The following is an 18,488-nucleotide window of genomic DNA, read 5'->3' as shown; positions in this document are numbered from 1 at the left end:
TTATCTCTGTTCCTGTCTCCACACCCTCTCCCTGCTTCTCTCCCATCCACTCATACCCATCTTTTGTCCCCATCACTCCAATGACACTGCTCTGGCTGCCTCTGCTCTCTTCCCAGCCCCTACCGCCTCAGCAGCACCCACGTCCTCCTCTGACATCGCTCTCAGTGTCAGCCAGCCCAGGATCTTCCCCTGGATCGATGGCTCTCTACCAGCCGCAGCTGACTGTCAGGTTTCACGACTCCTGTCACTGAGCTCCTGACTTCAACATGCCACAGCCTACTTACCTCTCTCCCCCAAACCTGGAGGGCTCATAGGCAATTCAAATGAAATTCAGGCAAAATAGAGCTGAGTCCACCATCCGCCCAGCTGCTCTGGACCGGGGAGTCACCCCGACTCATCTGCATCTGATCCATCAGCAAATTTTGTTGAGTTTACCTTCAAAATAGGGCACAGTTCTGCCCACTTGTGCATCCAGCCTGGCCCATCATCTGGCCTTCTGACTTGGCCCCACCCCCATCCATTCTCTACATTCAATGGCTTCTCTCTTTTTTTTTTTTTTTTTGAGGAAGATTAGCCCTGAGCTAACCTACTGCCAATCCTCCTCTTTTTGCTGAGGAAGACTGGCCCTGAGCTAACATCCATGCCCATCTTCCTCTACTTTATATGTGGGACGCCTACAACAGCATGGCTTGCCAAGTGGTGCCATGTCCGCACCCAGGATCCGAACGGCGAACCCTAGACACCGAACATGCGAACTTAACTGCTGCGCCACCGGGCCGGCCCCTCAATGGCTTCTCATGGGATTTAGGAAAAAAACACCAAAAAACAAAACCCAAAGCAGACTCCCTGCTGTGGCCTAGGTGAGTAGGGGTGTGGGGTGGGAGGTGCCGTACAACCTGGCCCCTGCCTATTTCTCACCTCGTCCTATCCTGCCTGCTCCTAGGGGAGTGCTGCTCCAGCCAGGGTGGCTGCCAGCTGTTCCTCCAGCACAACCAGCCCCCACCTGCCTCCAGGCCTTGATAGTGTGCCTGGAAGGCATGTCCGCAGCTCTTACCAGGGCTCATTTCATCATTCTTCAGCTCTCAGAGAGGCTTCCCCCACCACACCATCTAAAGTAGGTTCCTGTTTCCTTCCATCACAGACCCTCATGGCCCCTAACTCTGTGGCATAGCCTTCTTCATTCTTCTTACTTTACTGTCTGGGCATCGTCTCCCCACCTAGACCATGAGCTCCCTGAGAGCAGGGCTGCGTGTCCTTCACCAGTGCAGCACCCTGTGTAGTAGGTGCTCAATAAACCTGTGACGTGTTGAACCCATATATAGTTCCCAGAGGCTTTCAAGCCAATGAAGCCCTCCAGATGATCCCTTCGTCCTCTCATCTCCTCTCCCGCTCAGGTTTTCCAGCCATGCCCAACCGGTACCCTAACCAGATACACTTGGTTCCCTCTGCCTCCTTCCTCTTACCCCAGACTCCTCAAACGTCACTGATTCCTTCTATCTGTACTGCCCTGTCCTGTTGCCCTTGCCTTCTTTGGACCCTTGGCAAGCGTGGCTTCCTACGCTATGCAGCCGTCAGCTTTCCCTGGAGTCACCCGGGTTTTACAAGCTTCTTGGGGCTCCCACTGCCCAGGGTAGGCAGCCCTGACCAGCGTTCCTAGTCCCTTACAGCCCTTCTCCAGCTGCAGCTGCACTGCCCCCTCGCCGTTACTAGGAGGAGAGATGCTGTTCCCACACTATTCCTCCGGTGATGCTGTGGGACCTGGGGGAGGGAACATGGCCTCCACAGGCCTCCCCTCTTTCCTGGGGGACATGTTCAGGCCCCATAGATGGGTGAGAGGAAGACTCTTTGGTACCCAACATAGCATTAACTCCCTTCCAGGTGTCATCTACCCCTACTGAGAGAAAGACCCAGGTTCCTGTAAGGGCAGCCAGGAGGGCAAGGAGCCCTGTGGAGGGCCAACAGGGACCTGCTCCCCTCAGAATGACATCTGTCTGCTGCGCCCCGCCCCCGCCCCAGCAACCCACAGTCAGAATCTAGCACCAGACGGAGGTCTAACGGCTCTCTGCTCCATGATTCTATCTGGCCAGCAGACTATCGGGTAGGAAGGTTCCAGGATGGCCCACTGTCCTCACGTCAGGCTCCTCTGCTCTCTGGCCTGGGTTTTACTTGCACACCCTAGCTTCTCAGCCAAGAAACCCCTGGCAGACAGATATCACCAAACACTGACCTACTTTCACCCACTCCACTTCCAAGTCCCCTAGAGATGCTTGCCCACCACCCCACTGTGTGCGTGGTGATGCCCAATGGCTTCCCCTGGCAGGACCCTCCAAGGTAGACACATGTCATGTTAGAACTTCCCAAGAATTGCTAAATGCAGATTCCCAGGTTGGGCCCAGAGATTTTCACTGAGTAGGTCCTATGAGGGGGCCAGGAATCTGTATTCCCAACAAGTTTCCCTGGGCATGCTGAGAGATACAGCAAGTCTTGAAACAAATGCTGCAGGGATGGCCCCAAATCCCCCCCACCCCATCTACTCCCAGGCCCTACTTCATTTGAATCCCAATACCAGCCACCTGAGGCCTTCCAGCTGGTGACCCTAAGAGTGGAGGGGGGGTCTTCCCCCTCCCCCTCCTGGCCAACCTTGCCCTCCTTGGCCATTCTGTGTACCCCATGTCCTCCATGCATGGCTCTCATTCTTACTGGTGCCCCATGTCAAGGGGCTGCCCAAGGTCCTGCCTCAAGCCCACCATTCAGGGCTGACACTGCCTGTGGCCCCAAATTCAGACCACCCTTCGCAGGAGCTTCAGCGCCTCACAGGAAGCTGGAGGCACAGGGTAGGGAAAGTTAGGGGGAAGGCGCAGGGCAACAGCCCTGGGCAAGACCTCCAACCTCTGGGTCTCTGATCATTTTTATCTATAAAACAAAGAGGTTGAAATGGAGTCTTTTTAGCTAGAAAATTCCATGAATTGTTGGTTATCAAACCATCTTTCCTCTTCCTGTTGTCCTTATTTTGCTATTATTTGTCCATTCATCCAGGCATGAAATTTCAGAGTAAAGATGTAAAGTTTCTTAAAAATGTGAAGCCATGAGAGGAAAAAATTAAACTTCTTTATTGGTACAGGAAGAACAGTAGTAATGATTGTAGGATAAAATGGAAACATACACTTTATTTGGTTAGCTTTGTTTTTTTTTTTTTACAGATTTGTAGTCATTTACTAGTTTGACATAACATTTATTGACCCTGATGCAATTTTTTTTAACCAAATTATTTTGGCCGGTCAATTTTGCAATGCAGAGGCCTGGGCAAAATAGGAATAATTTATGAATAAATATTTATTTTTCTTCAAATTTTTGGAGAATGAAACAAAAAGTTTTTGGAACTGTTTCAAAACGTTAGGTTTTTTTCCACTTTGGCTTTTTCCACTTCCACCTTGAGGTCATCCCCTTTGCTCTTGTCTGATTAGTCATTTTGTCTTGTGAATTGTTCCTTCAAAGTCTCTCTCGAGTTGGTCCACTCCTCGCCTCCAGCAATGTGGGGCAGCAGTCCAGCCGTCACAATTACAGTCTACATAATCTTTCTTTTATTTAGGAAGAAAAGATAACTCAAACAGGCTCCCAGGGAACACTGGTGTCCCTGGGTGTGCTGGGGCACTATAGAGCCTTTTCTCTGTCTGCAGGGGTGGGGGTGGGGGTGGGGGGGGACGGGACGGGACAGGACGGGGACCTGTCTTAGTGGATAGAATATTTTCAATATGAAATTTTTCTTCCCTTTGTTAAAAATCACCACTCCTATCACCACCACCACCACAGAAGAAATTTGTTTGCTCTCACTGTACTAGAAAAGACTAGCAGAAAGCAAAATTTTAAAAATCAAATAGGTATCTGATCTTAACAGAAAAAGCTCAGAAATGGCCTGCAGGGGGTTGTGCACTACTGGTCTAGGGGAGCAAGCCCTTCTTTGGGGGACCCAGCTCCTAAGTGGTGTTGGGGGCCCTTGTAAGTGCACAGTGACCCTTGGCCAGGCCAAACAGAATACTCCTGACCATTATGACTGATTCAGGGATGGGACTGTGACCCCAGCCTTTGGGGCTGCCTCTGGAGAGGAAGATTGGGTCTTGCCTTTGGGGTGTCGGGGTTGCTGGTGGCCTAGAGGAAGCTAATTGGCAGGGGAGAGAGAAGCCACCAAGGATGGAGAGAGGGCTCTGATCACACATGAGTGCCTGGGCCCAGCTAACTTGAAGCTGCTATCAACCTACTCTTCTTATAGCAACCAAGCCATTTCCTTTCCGTCATGGGCTGGAAGTGGGGCATACATGGTCATGTTTTCTTTGGTCATGACTATTCCTAGACTGTATGATAGAAATTAATACATCAGTATTTCTCTCTGCTCCTCAGAGAACCCTGATATTTTCAGCAGCTCCACCCAAGACCCTCTGCTACAAATCACTTTCCACATGTCTACCCCACCAGGATTCCCTGATTCAGGGGCGCTGGTCTGTCAAGCATGCCCACAGGTTTCAGTAGTCCCCTGCCCCTTCTATGGGCTCCAGGTGGGGATGGGCCCCCTTCCCTGGTCCCCAGGCTTCCTGGCCTTTAAGTCATCCTGGCCCTCAAAGACTATCCAGCCGGGGAGCCCTTTGCCCTTTACTGTCATACCTACCTCCCTGACACTTCTTTGGGGGTAATTCCCAAACCCTGGCCGATCCCGGAAGGGCAAGCACAGGAGTCCACCAAGATTCAAACCTAGCCCTGCAGGATGGGGGCGGCGGGAGGCTCTGGGGAAGGCCGTCCTGAGGAGGGTGATACTGCTGCTAACCTCCCGCCCCCTATTCTCCCGGCCCCTGCCAAGCCGTTTTGCATTTGGTTTGTACATGACTAATCCACCACATAGAACCTCCAAACGCAAGACCACCACCCCAACCCACCGAAGGAAGCTGCCTGGGGAGGCTGCTCCATCCTCCTTGGGCCAGCTCCCAAATCTTCCCAGTGGGGCATGTCTCTTGTCCGGAGGCCCCTGCGTTGAGGGTGGGACAGGAAGCAGGGTCTCTGTGGACGCGCTGCGTCGCGGCGGTGTCCCTCCCTAGTCAGCCCTTTTCCCGAAAGGGCAGAGGTCCCTCCCCGCAGCCCGAGTTGGGGACAAGAGTGGCGCCCCAGGGGTACGCGGCCCGCGAGGCCGCCGGAGGAGCCAGGGCCCCGCCGCAGCCCCGCGCCGCGCAGCACAGGGCGCCGAGGGCAGGTGGGCGAGGGGGGCGGGGGCCCGCGCGGGGGCGCACTTGTGCCCGGTCCTCCGCGGGCTCGGGCACTCGGCCGGCCTGCCTCGGGACGTGAAGAGGCCGGGAGAGACAGCGGGGGCTCTGTTTAACCGGCCAGTGACTGGACTCCCGCGCCTTGGTCGTCCTCCATCTGTAAAGCGAGACCGAGCGGCCGCTCGGCGGAACTTGGGCCGGGACTGAACGAGCCGACAAGCCTGGGAAGCAACGGTTCCTGCGGCAGCCTGGCCGGGGCGGCGCGGGCCGCGAACCCATCCCGGGCCCGCCGGCCCAGACAGGCTTCTACAGGGACGCCGAGGGTGCGGTGGCGGGGTTTTTCCCCGGGGCTCCGGAAAACCCTCGTGCCCACAGCGGGCTTCCTCGAGCCCCTCCTCGGGTTCTGGGACTCGCCAAGAGTGCCTACCCCAAGGGTGGTCTCCTCCTAGCAATTTCATTCCCCACAGGCCGCTCTGGAGTCTGGGGAGGGGAATGGGAGCTCCAGCGAAGAGGCATCCCAGGGGAGGCTGAAGGAAGGTCCCCAGTGCCAGGGGGCGGGCCACCTCTTCAACCCGGCCACCTCTTCAACCCGATCCCGCCGGGGCTGCGTCTACAGCGACAGGCAACTCTGGGAGGCCTTGCTCGTTCAGTGACAGTTTATTGGTCCTTAGCATTACATCTCATTACCAAGGTAAATTCACATACACAACTGCGGGTAAAAACATGTAAAATAATATAAAAATAAATTGAAGGCTACTTTTATATATTTACTGAATTAAGTAGTGTAATAAATACTATAATAAGCAAAAAGCTTCAATCACACAATTCAGTTTCACTGAAGTTACAGTAGTGTTTGTAAATATGAGTTTTAAAATTTAAGTTACAAATATTAAAGCACTGAAAAACTAGTATAAAAGTGAATTTTGGCACGTAAGTGAGCTCTTCTGTCATTAGTATTTGACAACCTGGGATAATGAGGAAGCCATTTCTCACCTACTTTTTGAGGTACAACTATCCAACTAGGTCAGCAACACGGCTGGAATACTTAACAGTTTACAGTCTTTGAGTTAATTTTTCCCTTTTGAGAAGCCCAAAGAACAACCCAGAGCTTATTACTGTGCAAAAATTCTCCAAAATCCTAATAGAATTTAGGAGGAAACTATTTCTTGTGACCTGCAGGGCCCAGTGTCCAGGCCCCAGGTCAGAGAGCCCCCAGGGCCTGGTGGGGGCCAACTACACTCCTTGCCAGTGGCCCCTTCCTAGGGTGATCCCTTTTCTCCAATTTCTGCCTCCTCTTTCCAATCAAAAAAGGAAAATCCCACATCAAAACGTAAAATAACCCATAACTTCAGCGACTTCAAGATTATCACACTCACTCGGTGATAGAAAACTGAAGCTGCTAGTAGGAAAGTTGGCAAAAAGCATGTAAGCCCCTGGAGGACTTCTGCCCGTTCCTAGGAACCCACAACCCAGGTCTCTGTTGAGTCCCTGGTATCCACTTCTAAGGTCAAAATCTAAAACAGTGTCATAGCCCTTCTCCTGGAAACAGCCTAAGACCCTGTCCCTCCACCTGGAGGAGTCAAGTGGATATTAAACTTCACAGTCAGAACCCAGAGGCCCCGCAGGTTCCGGAAGAGGCAGTTCGGGGAGGAGGCATCCTCCCGGCCTCAGTCCTCAAAGAGCTCACACTGTGCACAGCTAGGGTGCTTCTTCACCAGGGGCACAGCAAGTGCGCCCCAAAGAATGCCCTTTCGCCAATGTGCCCCTTCACACTCCTGAGCAGGCTGAGGAGTGTCTATGGAGGCCTCAGCCAGTTTTGCCCTTTTGGCTTTGAAACTTAACGTTTTGACCTTTTTCAATCACAGTTTCATATTCAAGTTGAGGTAATCACAGTTTTCCCTCTAAGAGGAATTGGGACAGTGGGGCAAGTTGGTGAGAGAGCATTTCTATGGACAATGGTCAGAAATCGAGACCACCACGTAGTAGTACAGCCCCACGCAGTGGGAAGACCCGCTTTTATGGGCGGGCTCCGACCCCTCTTTAAAAACTCTTTTTTGCAGCAGCCAGGAAACAGCTCGAGCTCCTACATCTAGAGCTTTCATTTAAAACTTCACAGCAACCCTCCTGGAGGAAATGGCCTATGATGCCCCCCACCCTCCCTCCCCCCCTCCCTTTCTAAGGCTGCTCAAGTTTGAGTTTTTAAAAAGAGCTCGGTAGAGCTAAAGGAAGCTACAGTAACTCATTGCTTATTTCATCAATTGCACTTAAGATCTACATTATTGATTCTGAAGCAGAGGAAGGCCCATTGTGGACCCCAGCCTCTGGCCAGCTGGAAGTGAGGGCTCCCAGACTTGGGCTCCACACCTGGGCCCTTGTCACCAGCAGATTTGGGAGCTGGGACTGGAGCACAGCGGCCTTTTCAGAAGCCTTTCTTCATGCAAGATTTCTTATTCGATGGTATTTGGAGTTTTGTTTGTTTGGCTTCAAATACAAACTGTTTTTTCTAATACAAGTACATTTTACTGACAAGTTCTTAACAACTGCTTTACTACTTGCACACAGACCAAATGTGCTCTATCCTGTCTCTGACTCCCCTCTGTGCCAGGGACCTTTCTCAAAAACCCCTCTACGTTACTGAAAACTTGGCTGGTTTTGCCTATGTGCTTCTTCCTAAGGCATGCAAAAAGGATGTGAAATTCAGGAAGCATTTACAATCTAGGCAGCCAAGGTGCTGAAGTCCTAACAGACATCACCTAAATATCATGCCTGTAACCTCCCTCCCCTACACAAATTCTGGAGGTCAGGCATGGGACTCACTGTAATTCCCGTCTGCTTTGATGGTCCAGCTGAAAACAAAGCCACTGGAAGGAATTCTAACTTGGATATTGGAATTCTTTGAAATTCCTGGTCCTCAGAAGCCGAACAAGTCCAGGGCCAGCAACAATTCTTGGGGGCACAAGTTTCCTGAAGTTTGTGGCTGAAAACCAGGCCTTCTCTGGCAAGGCTGAAAGAAAGGCTGGGTGCTGGAGACTGAATCCCCTTCAAGGATGCCCCACAAGTGATCAGAGCCCAGGGCTTAAGACCAAACAGTTGCAGGATGCTCCCCACAACAGTGAGGCAAAGCATCACCAGGGAGTCTTGACAGCAGGTTTGCTCTTGTCCCTGAATTAGGCAAAGCAGAATGATGCCATGAGGGGAGCTCAAAACCAATCCTAAGGAGACTGCTTGTGTCAATTCAAAAGCCGCATGCTTCTGGAGAGTAACATGCCTTTCCCCTCAGGTTATTCCATAAGGGAAATCCCCTCATTTAGAACAAGCTGTTGACCTCGGCCCAAGCTGCTGGCTCTGTGGCTTGGGCTTGGGCATGGCTTGTGCTGCTCCCCCCAGGACTGGGCTCAGGGCCAGCAGGGCCAGTTCCTTCCATGGAAGGGGCCTAAGCAGGGAGGCAGGCACTCCACTGGGGATAGGGCTCTGCTGGGGCAGTGTCTGAGGCCTGAGGCCTATGGTGGCCTGGCTCTCCAGGTGTGGCCATGGTTTGGGCAGCCAGGGTTCCTTCTGCATCCCAGCAGTTGCTCCTTACAATCCACTCCTCCTCTCCACCCTTGCACAGTGCCTCAAGATCCCAAAGGAGATACTATTACCAGAGACCCAGAGATCCTGGAAGTCTGCTCATCCTCCATGAGGACCCCCCTCCCCTCCCAAATCAGTGGTGCAGGTGATGCTCTTCAGCACTGTACACAGAATAAACACAACATGCACTCAAGCCAGCACACAAAGGCAAAGGAGAACAAAGACAGCCCCTCCAGGGAGGGGCCTCCGGGAGAGCTGAGGTTAAGACACCCTGTTTCTAAACGTCCATTTCTAGGGTGGACATTCTGCAGCCTTCCTCTAGGCCTTCTGTTCAAAGAGGTCATGATATTCCTGCTGCTCTAGCTCACGGTTATACTTCTCGATTTCCCGGTTGGCTTCTTCGACGTAGTCATTCATGAACTGGTCCATGACTGGATCCTATTAAGGAAGAAAGCCCTGAGCCAGGAGGACAAGAGAGTCTGCTGGGATCTGTGGGCAGGTGAGGTGCGGGACACCGAGGTGGTGAGTGCCCAGTCTGCACAGAAGGTACCTGATGGGCTCTTTTTATATACTAGCAGCACCACATCTGCAAAGAATGTGACAGGGATTGGCACAGGGTCCTTCATGAAGTCTTAGAACTGAGCCCTCCAGCTTTCATTAGCATACAGAGCACCCCGTCCACCTTTTCACAGATTAACTACTGTAATCAGGCCCAGTCTCCAATGTGTAAATTAACACCCTGATGACCACAGAACTCAGGATATCATAACAGCTACATTTAAACTATAGCCCACAGAATAACATCAGCAATCACTGAATGAAGGGAAATGTAATTTTAATGGCTCTAAGAGGCCAGAACGACAAGTCTGCCTCTGTGGCTTACTGTGTGTTCCCAGAACCCAGCTCCTCCAGGGGCTGGGCTGCGGCAGCTCTAGAAGACACCCTCTTTACAGCCAGGCTTCCATACACCCCCAGTGTCACTGCCCCAGATTCCAAGGATACGTGGGTGAAAATCAGTCTTGTCACCAAAGAAGTTGACAAACTGGGTGCCATTATAAAAATAGCCTGCAGGTAGGGGGTCCAGATGGCGTTTCACCTATAGGAAAAAAAGAGTCCTATTAGAATTATCTGACTGCTTTCTATCATTCACTCGTGCATTAAAAACAAAAACAGGGGCTGGCCCCGTGGCCAAGTGGTTGGCTTCGCGTGCTCCGCTTCGGCGGCCCGGCATTTCGCCGGTTCGGATCCTGGGAGCGGACATGGTGCTGCTTGTCGGGCCATGCTGAGACAGCATCCCACGTGCCACAGCTGGAAGGACCCACAACTAAAAAATATACAACTATTTACTGGGGGGCTTTGGGGAGAAAAAGGAAAAATAAAATCTGTGAAACAAAAACAAAAACAAAAACAACAGAGGCTATTATCTTAGCAAGATAGCCCACTCTGCCCCGTGGGTGGAAGGCTCGATGTGCCAGGGAATTACCATCTCCCCCACCTCTCAGGGAAGAACTCTGGGAGTTCCTAATAGGATTAAGCTCCAGCTGTCCACAGTGGTACTGGTTTGATAACACACCCTTTGTTGGCTGTCTCCTCTTTCTTTTCCTACTTTCCCATTTCCTATTAGTGCCTCCTAGAATCACTTACAAAACAACTACCTGCACTCATATCCTTGTACAAGGTTTGCTTCTGGGGGAATACACACTACAAGGACTGCCTTCTGAGGTGCCCACTCTGTCCTCCCCAGGGGCACCCAGGGTCACCAGGGTCCTGTAGGAGCTACATATGAAGGGGCCTTCCTCAAGTCCAAAGCAGGAGCTCCTGGGGTCCCAGAGGCCTGCCCACCTGCTCATTACTGGGACTAGTGACAGAGCCCATGCTGAGACCTGGACTCTCTATCCCTTTCAGCCTTTGTTCCCAAACCCATCAGGAAAAGACCCCATTAGGCATGGGACCTGGGGCAGAGGCTGGGAATCAGCCTGGAGGTTGGGAGGCTCATCAGGAGGCCTCCTGTCCTGGCCTCAAGATTCTACAACATGCCCATGAGCAGCTTTTGGATCTAGATGGTTTTTCCAGAGCCCTCGTTGGTTTATCTAGGACAGAGGGATGGGGGGAGAAAATAATTACTTTACCTGCTTGAACAGGGTGAGAACGCAGGGCTGCACATCACCTGTTCCTCCCACAAGCAATGGTTCTCCTCGATCTTATGCCCAGGTCACACCAGAGGTCACCCCGCCCTCGTCACTGGGGCAAGGGACAGATGGGCTGAGATTTCTCTTCACCCAGCTTCCCTCTGTGGCCTGAGAGAAGCAAGACCTTCGGCAGGCCTTAAAAATAGCCCCTTATTTGTAGGAATCCTAAAGGGAATTCTAAAAGATGGAGCTGCACAAGCCTAGAAGGTCAGCCTTGGGAAACTGAGGGGCTTAGGCCCCCAGGGCAGCGTACTCACATGGATATTCCTGATCTCCTGCTGGGTCAGCATCCCTCTGGTCTTCAGGGCTTTCCTCTGAGGCTTCTGTGCAGAGATGTAGGGAGGGGTCAGGTCCCAAAAGAGCTGATGGAGTACATGGGTGGGTGAGGGCTCAGGGCTCTGGGGGCTAGATACATGACTAAGATCCCAGTGGAGGGAAAAGCACAAGTGCTTTCATGGCCTGGACACAATATCCTGCCTGTCTGCCCCTCAAGAAGACTACTTTCCCACCATAGAGCCCTGTGCACCAGGGGAGAACATTTGCAAATAGGCACGTTCCACCTCTGTAGATTCTCAACCCTAAGTGTCACCAGTGACAGACATGCAGACAAAGCAATAACCTGAGGTCCCATGATCAAGCACCATTTAGGAGTTTATCCAGGTGAGTCTGATAAAGACACAGCCTACAGGCAGCCATTCCTCAGTATAAAAGACAGGTCCCAGCTGAGCATCTACAAAAGACCCGGGCCCCAGCCCACTCTGTTTCCAGAGTTCTAGGATGAGCTAAACCTCTAAGGCTGTGCTAAGAGGCTTAGCACCCAAGACTTGAGGCATATTGAAGGATTTTTAATTTTTAAGTCTAGTCTGGGTTTTACTTTTCTTTGTGGTATCGGGCTAAAGATGCTTGTGTGCATTTACAGGCAAGTCTCCTTTTCCCCTGCACCTGTCTCCAGGGCCCCAGGGCTCACTGCTATCCATGCTTCGAGTCTTGGTTTGCAAATAGCTCTAACCATATCTTTGTTGTTTCTCCCTTCTAGAAAGAGAGCCCAAGTACAAGAGATTCTAGGCTCAGAATACAGGAGTCTTTGAACTAGGTTCAGTTAAGAAAAGACATTTTGAGTTTAGAATACCAGGTTGACCAAGGGTCCACATGGAACAACTTGGTTTCACCTAGGTCCTAGTTAAGCAACCTAATAACTTCAATCTGCCTTTGGAACTAGAATTGGAATTGGCTATGAAACCAAGTCTGCCTTGAATTTGCCCTGAGTGGCTTCCTCCCACTCTTAAAGCATCCTTGCAAGTTCTGGCTGAGCCTGTCGGGGCAGACCAGTGGAGAGGCAGCAGGCAGGCAGTGGAGCCTCTTTCTCAAGGCCAGCAGCAGCCCTGACAAGTGCTCATCATATCTGTACCAATCTGTCTGGGCTTTGGCAACCACCTGCTTCGCTGACTGCCGCAGCCAGTCCTTGATGCTTTCCTCCTTCAAGGAGCAGCCGATGAACACGAGGTAGCACTCCTGCTGCCCGCTACTGTCTTGAGGTGTGCTTCGGGAGTCGGGTGGTGGCGTGGGTCCTTCCAAAACTGGTATGATGCTCAAGGAATTGGCTAGAGTGTTGTGGCAGACCTCCATGGTTCTCTCAGAGTCTGCAAGGAGAACACATGTCAGTCCTTGAGACCCTGCCCTCACAGGATAAGTTACACTATGACTGTATAGTGTAGATGGCTAGGGACAGAGTCATGAGACATATGCAAGAGGGAAAACTGACATGACTGGTGGCAAGTTAGAAAAGATGAAGAGAGAAAGGAGCAAAATAAGTTTCTAGGTTGGCTGATTCAGTGATCAAGTGGACACTATTAACCCAGAAAGGAACTAAAAACGAAAGCCTTCTTGGTAGACGTGGAGTGGGTGGGTCTCAGCAGAGACCTGAGAGGCCAAGGGAAGAGCGTATGTCATCAGTACAAGTGCTGCAGGAGGGTCACAGGGATGGGAACAGTAAAGATGTGACCGGGTTTATAGGCTGAGGAGCTGGGGGCTAGACTGACTGGAGACACAAGAAAAGGGCAAGGTCCTCCTAAAAGGCAGGATGAAAAAGGAATCCAGAACAAAGAGAGGTTAAGCTTGAACAAGAAAAGGGTCAAGAATAGGTCTAAATAAAGGAGATAAAGGGGTGATGATTGGGGAGAGGGAAGACGAAGGCATTAAGACCTCTGAATCGGGGCTGGGGCCGGGTGTGCTGTCTGTCACAGGCTGAGGGAAGTGGGCAGGAGTCAAGGGCTTGAGGAGAGGGGCCAAAGTTTCAGATTCAGTAAGATAAATTAGGCCAAAGGACCTGGAGACCTTGAGAAATTCTTTTATACAGGCATTATCATCTAAATCTCGCATCTGAACGCAGACAGCCCCATGCTTACAACTCTTAGTGGCTTCCTACAGCAGATATTGATAGTTGCCTGCGCAGCATCCCCCTTTTCCTCCAGTACCAATTCCCCATGGGTGATTGGTCCCAGAAGCCACGGCAACTCAATTCTGGCCAATGAGAGGAGAAATTTGCTGAGGAATTGATAAGGATACCCACGGGAAGAGTCAGCCTCCCCTGTCGGCTGGATGTTGTTTCTGGATGTGGCACCTAGACCTACAACACTACCTGGGAACCATGAGGGGCGGGAACCTGAGAACAAGCTGACACATCAAGCGTGGAGGAACACAGAGACACTCGCTACCTGGGTTTTCAGTGGCCTTGCTACCCTGCCCGATGTCTTGACTTCTTGTTATGTAGCTAACACCTGCTAGTTGAGTTGGGGTTTTCTGTTATAATGGCCAACAGACACACTCTTTCCCCTCCCACATCCTAGGCCCCAACCATAGGAAACCCTTTTTGGTTCTAGAAGTGTGCCCTTTTTGCCTCAGGTCCACAGCTGTGCCTTTTCCCTGGAATATTCTCCCCTTTCTCAACGTTGAATAGACCAACTACTTCTTGTTTTGAGGCCTTCTCTAACTCCCAGCCCAAGACAGAAAGACTTTAGGTCACAAGGGCTCCAGAAGTGTAAGGATGATAAACAGGCCTAGTGGACAGAAGGGAGGAGAAGGCAAGTGGAAGGCTTGAAGATTTTGGCAGAAACAGATGCGGAGCTGGAGAGCTCAGCATTGGGATAGCTCCTGGTGATAGATCTGGGAGCAGGCCACCGATGGCTCAGGAGGGGTGGGGTGTGAGTCTCTGGAACAAGGAAGTCAAGGAGCTGTGAGGAGAGGCTCTGGGCAGGCCATCCAGGGGAAGGCCAGATCTTCCACTGTGGAGCAGAAGGACCTGGAGAAAAGGGGGTACTTGGCAAACAGAGGTGACTGCAAGAGCCCAATGGTGTAAGGCTCAGAGGGGAGGGTTTTTGAAAGAGTCTGAGGGGCATCACTGGTCTGCAGAGTACCAGAGAAGACTATAAACTCACATTGTGAGATGTGAGCACTCCACAGCGTAGGGCTCCCAAATCCAACCCCTCAGTTACCTGAAAACTTCACTTTGCCCAGGATGTGGTAGATGTTTCCAGAGAAGGGACTTGGCTTGATGGAAGACTGAATTGCTGGTGGAACAAGAGAACAGGGCTGTCACCCACCTGGGGAGGCCAAGTTAAGGGTGGCACAGCTGGCAGGAAAGACCCTAGTCTAGGCTGCAGGGTCCACAGGTTCTATCCCCACCAGCTCCTCCCCAGTAGTTCTGCCACTGTTCCCAGGGGTGGGAGACTCCTGGGTCCTCAAATCTCTCTGCCTGTTTTTGGACCCCCAAACGGACAGAATACTAAAATGGTGCCAGGAAGCAGGGACAACTCTGGGGCGCTCTTTTACCAGGGTCTGGGACATGTCCTAGCCAAGGCTTACCTTTACACTTGGCTACAAAGCGAGTCTTCTCCAAGGGACGACCAAACCACACACAGATCTGAACCATTAGTGGAAAGACTGATCCAGCATCAAATTTACCGTCATACCTTAAAAGGTTTAAAAATTATAAGTAAAAGTAATTGGGGCTTTGAGTGTTATTTTATACTATTTTGGCATGAACTATGTATCATTTATCCTATAATATTTGAATTCTCTCTTACTTGTATGCCATTTTGTATACAAAACACTTGTTTAAACGTGTATATGTCTGTTTCCTCTTGAGGTTGGAGAGCGTGGTTGCCCCATTAGAGCAGGAAGGTCCTAGCACCTTAGACTAGCAGTTCTTTGAAGCCAGAGACTTGATCTACCTTTGAAGCCTGCCAGTGCCCCACCTGAGATTAGGTGATACCCTTGGAGCTCTTCCTCAGGATCCCCTCCCACCCGCTTCAGGGCTCCAACTATGCCCCACGGTCACTGAGGGCAGCTTAACAGACTGCACATTTGGATGTGTAACATTCCCTCCAGAAGGAACTAAAGGGCTGGGTCATCTCTGCTCTACTTTCTCAGTTTTGAGTTCAGCAGACATAGTGCCTGCTATCGACTCATTAAGAACACAGCCATATTTAGAGCACTTAAACAAACTTTTAACTTTCCATTATGGAAAATTTCAAACATATGCAAAGATAGAAGGGTAGTATAATGAACTCCCATCACCCAGCTTCCAAAGTTATGGAATTATGATTCTTTCTTTTGAATTATTTCCTTGAGATGAACCTACAGGATTGGAATCAGTCCAGGAAAGGGTGTAACCATCTCATGGGTAATAAACGACAACACCCCACAGCAGTAGCTGAGTATTTCAATTGCACAACAATTCCCGCTAGCAATGATTATTCTAGATATTTTTGGTTAAATGTAATAGGTGTCAAAACAACAGTGAGGCATCATCTTACATCTCTGAATATTACTGACATGGAATTCTGTTACGACAGTTGCCATTTATACTTTCTCTTAAGTGAACTGTTCACATCTATATGGACGGGGGTTACTTTTCTTTTCTTTTTTTTTGAGGAAGATTGGCCCTGAGCTAACATCTGTGCCCATCTTCCTCTACTTTATATGCAGGATGCCTACCACATCATGGCTTGTCAAGCGGTGCCATGTCCGCACCCGGGATCTGAACCAGCGAACCCCGGGCTGCCAAAGCAGGATGTGCGCACTTAACTGCTGCGCCACCAGGCCAGCCCCAGGGTTACTTTTCTTAAATATCTAAACAAGATTCCCAAATTTTAAATTAACCTTTTGCCACGTTTGACACATTTCCCTCCAGTCTATTGCATTTTCTTATTAGTTTCCTATATTTTAAAATAGCACTGCAACTTTGAATTTCATATTGTTAAAAGTATCTTACTCTTTGTGATTTCTTTAAAGTAAAGGTGGTGGGATAACATTTTTGCAAGACTGACATGTTCTTTTTGCCTTCTCCCCAACCAAACAAGTCACTTGGAGACCATGGGCTTCTCTGGCTTCCTTGCTCAGAGCCTGAATCCTTAGGGAAATTTAGAGGGGCCAAGGGAAGAGCAAAGGGTTCCTGCCAGACTGGAAACAAGCCCTTCCACCAGGGGAGGTGGGGGCGGGGTCGATGAGAACAGAGAGCGTTGTGGGAGGGGAAGGGCTGAGGAGCTGCACAGCACAGAGCTGAGCACGTCGTGCAGCTAAAACCTGTTAACTCTGAGGTCGTGGCCCTGATCCAAGGAGGGAGGGGAGTAATGTATACGGATAAGTAGGAGACTGATGGCTGCCATCTTGTTAAAAGATCAAATTATCTGATTCCTAGGAAGGGACTCAGAAGAGAGGGTCTGAAGGGTGATTTTGAGGCCCCTCCATCTCTGATTCTCTACAAGGACTGATCTTCCTGGTAAAAGGAAGGTTTCAGACTCTAGACTCACCTCATACCTGGCTCTCTCCTGGGTCAGTCTGCCTCCAGGAAAGTCTGTGCCCTGAGCTAGGTTCACGTGCACCAGGCCCAGAAAGAGGCAGTATGGACTGGAGAATGGGTGCTTCCCCAGGCACCGGGTGGAGATGGCAGGAGTCTCGAGACCAGATCCAGAAGTGTGGGCGGCAAAAGAGTCAATAGCTGCAGCCACTGGAGAGAAGGGTTTTACTCCAGAAGCTCCATCTGTTTCTTTTTAGCTAAGATATAATTGTCTTGTTCAGGTATAAGGAATGATCCACTTACCCACTGTTTTAAGCAAGTTTGGTGTGACTCAAATCAGAGGTTCCTTCTAAGAATATGCCTGAAAACCTTTAGTTTTACACACTGATCTTCTGTTTTACGTTTTTTTTTTTTTTTTAAAGATTTTCTTTTTTTCCTTTTTCTCCCCAAAGCCCCCCAGTACATAGTTGTATATTCTTCGTTGTGGGTCCTTCTAGTTGTGGCATGTGGGACGCTGCTTCAGCGTGGCTTGATGAGCAGTGCCATGTCTGCGCCCAGGGTTCAAACCAACGAAACACTGGGCCGCCTGCAGCGGAGTGCGCGAACTTAACCACTCGGCCACGGGGTCAGCCCCCTTCTGTTTTACGTTTTTTAACAACACTGTACAATCAGTTTTTTGCTAGTACAAAATACTGGTGACGTAAGGGGTGTTGTGGAGCATGTAGAAAGGTGCCTAGGGGAAGTGAGTAAGGATAACAACGATAATCCAAATCAACATGAGAGATTAACTTTGGCCAAGCTTTACTGACTGTCTTCCCCTGAACCTTCGACAGAGCAGAGACCAGTTACCCATTCTACACAGGGACAAGTGCAGCACAGTGGTTAAGAGGACAGGCTCTGCACCCACACAACCTGAGTTTGAAATCCACCTCTTTCACTTACTAGCTGTGTGACTTTGGACAAGTCATTTAACTCCTTGCTGCCTCAGTTACCTTATCCCTAAAATGAGGGAAATAATGGAATCCACCTTGCAGGCTCAGTTTGAGGGTTAATGAGATTACATAGTAGAGCTCTTAGAGTGGCACTGTCCAACAGAACTTCCTGTGATGAGAAAAATGTTCTGGATCTGCAATGTCCAACGGGTAGCTGCTAGCCACAGGTAGCTATTAAGCACTTGAAATGTGGCTTGTGTGACTGAAGGACTGAATTTTAAATTTTATTTAATTTTTATTAATTTACATTTACATTTTTTTAAAGATTTTATTTTTTTTCCTTTTTCTCCCCAAAGCCCTCCGGTACATAGTTGTATATTCTTCGTTGTGCGTCCTTCTAGTTGTGGCACGTGGGACGCTGCCTCAGCATGGTTTGATGAGCAGTGCCATGTCCGCGCCCAGGATTCGAACCAACGAAACACTTGGCCGCCTGCAGCGGAGCGCGTGAACTTAACCACTCGGCCACGGGGCCAGCCCCACATTTACATTTTATTAAACAGCCAAATGTGGCTAGTGGCTACCATACTGGAGAGCACAGTCTTAGAACAATGTGTAGCACATTGTATTAGTATGTACAGTGCACTTCGCATTTTCTTTCCTCTTCCTCCTCTGGAAGAGAGGTTCACAGGCTGGGTGGCAGCCAGCAGTGAAGAAACATCCCCTGGGCCACATCAACAGGGAACCTACCTGTCAG

At 50.3% G+C, this 18,488-nt stretch overlaps 1 protein-coding gene and 1 non-coding gene across 7 annotated transcripts in view; both read right to left on the bottom strand.

Annotated features, from left to right (window-relative positions):
- Positions 1–5,888: 5,888 nt before the first annotated feature.
- The window catches only part of DNAAF9 (dynein axonemal assembly factor 9), a 163,090-nt gene continuing 150,490 nt past the window's right edge, over positions 5,889–18,488 (bottom strand). For 3 of the 6 annotated variants that reach the window (XM_070247772.1, XM_070247771.1, XM_070247775.1), the window contains 6 exons: positions 14,867–14,973; positions 14,497–14,571; positions 12,440–12,645; positions 11,263–11,367; positions 9,819–9,912; positions 7,744–9,247 (listed from right to left, as the gene is read on the bottom strand). In XM_070247772.1, coding sequence (XP_070103873.1) covers positions 9,135–9,247; positions 9,819–9,912; positions 11,263–11,367; positions 12,440–12,645; positions 14,497–14,571; positions 14,867–14,973 — 700 coding nt within the window. In that variant the 3' untranslated portion in view covers positions 7,744–9,134. Of the gene's footprint in view, positions 9,248–9,634; positions 9,913–11,262; positions 11,368–12,439; positions 12,646–14,496; positions 14,572–14,866; positions 14,974–18,488 lie in introns of those variants that run through there. The other 3 variants (XM_070247774.1, XM_070247773.1, XM_070247776.1) reach the window with 2 other exon arrangements.
- Positions 7,964–8,108, bottom strand: MIR8961 (microRNA mir-8961). The gene has a single exon (NR_127964.1). It is a non-coding gene; the product is annotated as a microRNA mir-8961 (primary transcript).

The sequence above is a fragment of the Equus caballus genome, chromosome 22 (assembly GCF_041296265.1).
Source record: "Equus caballus isolate H_3958 breed thoroughbred chromosome 22, TB-T2T, whole genome shotgun sequence".
Taxonomy (NCBI): domain Eukaryota; kingdom Metazoa; phylum Chordata; class Mammalia; order Perissodactyla; family Equidae; genus Equus; species Equus caballus.
This window is presented reverse-complemented; position numbering and strand designations above follow the sequence as displayed.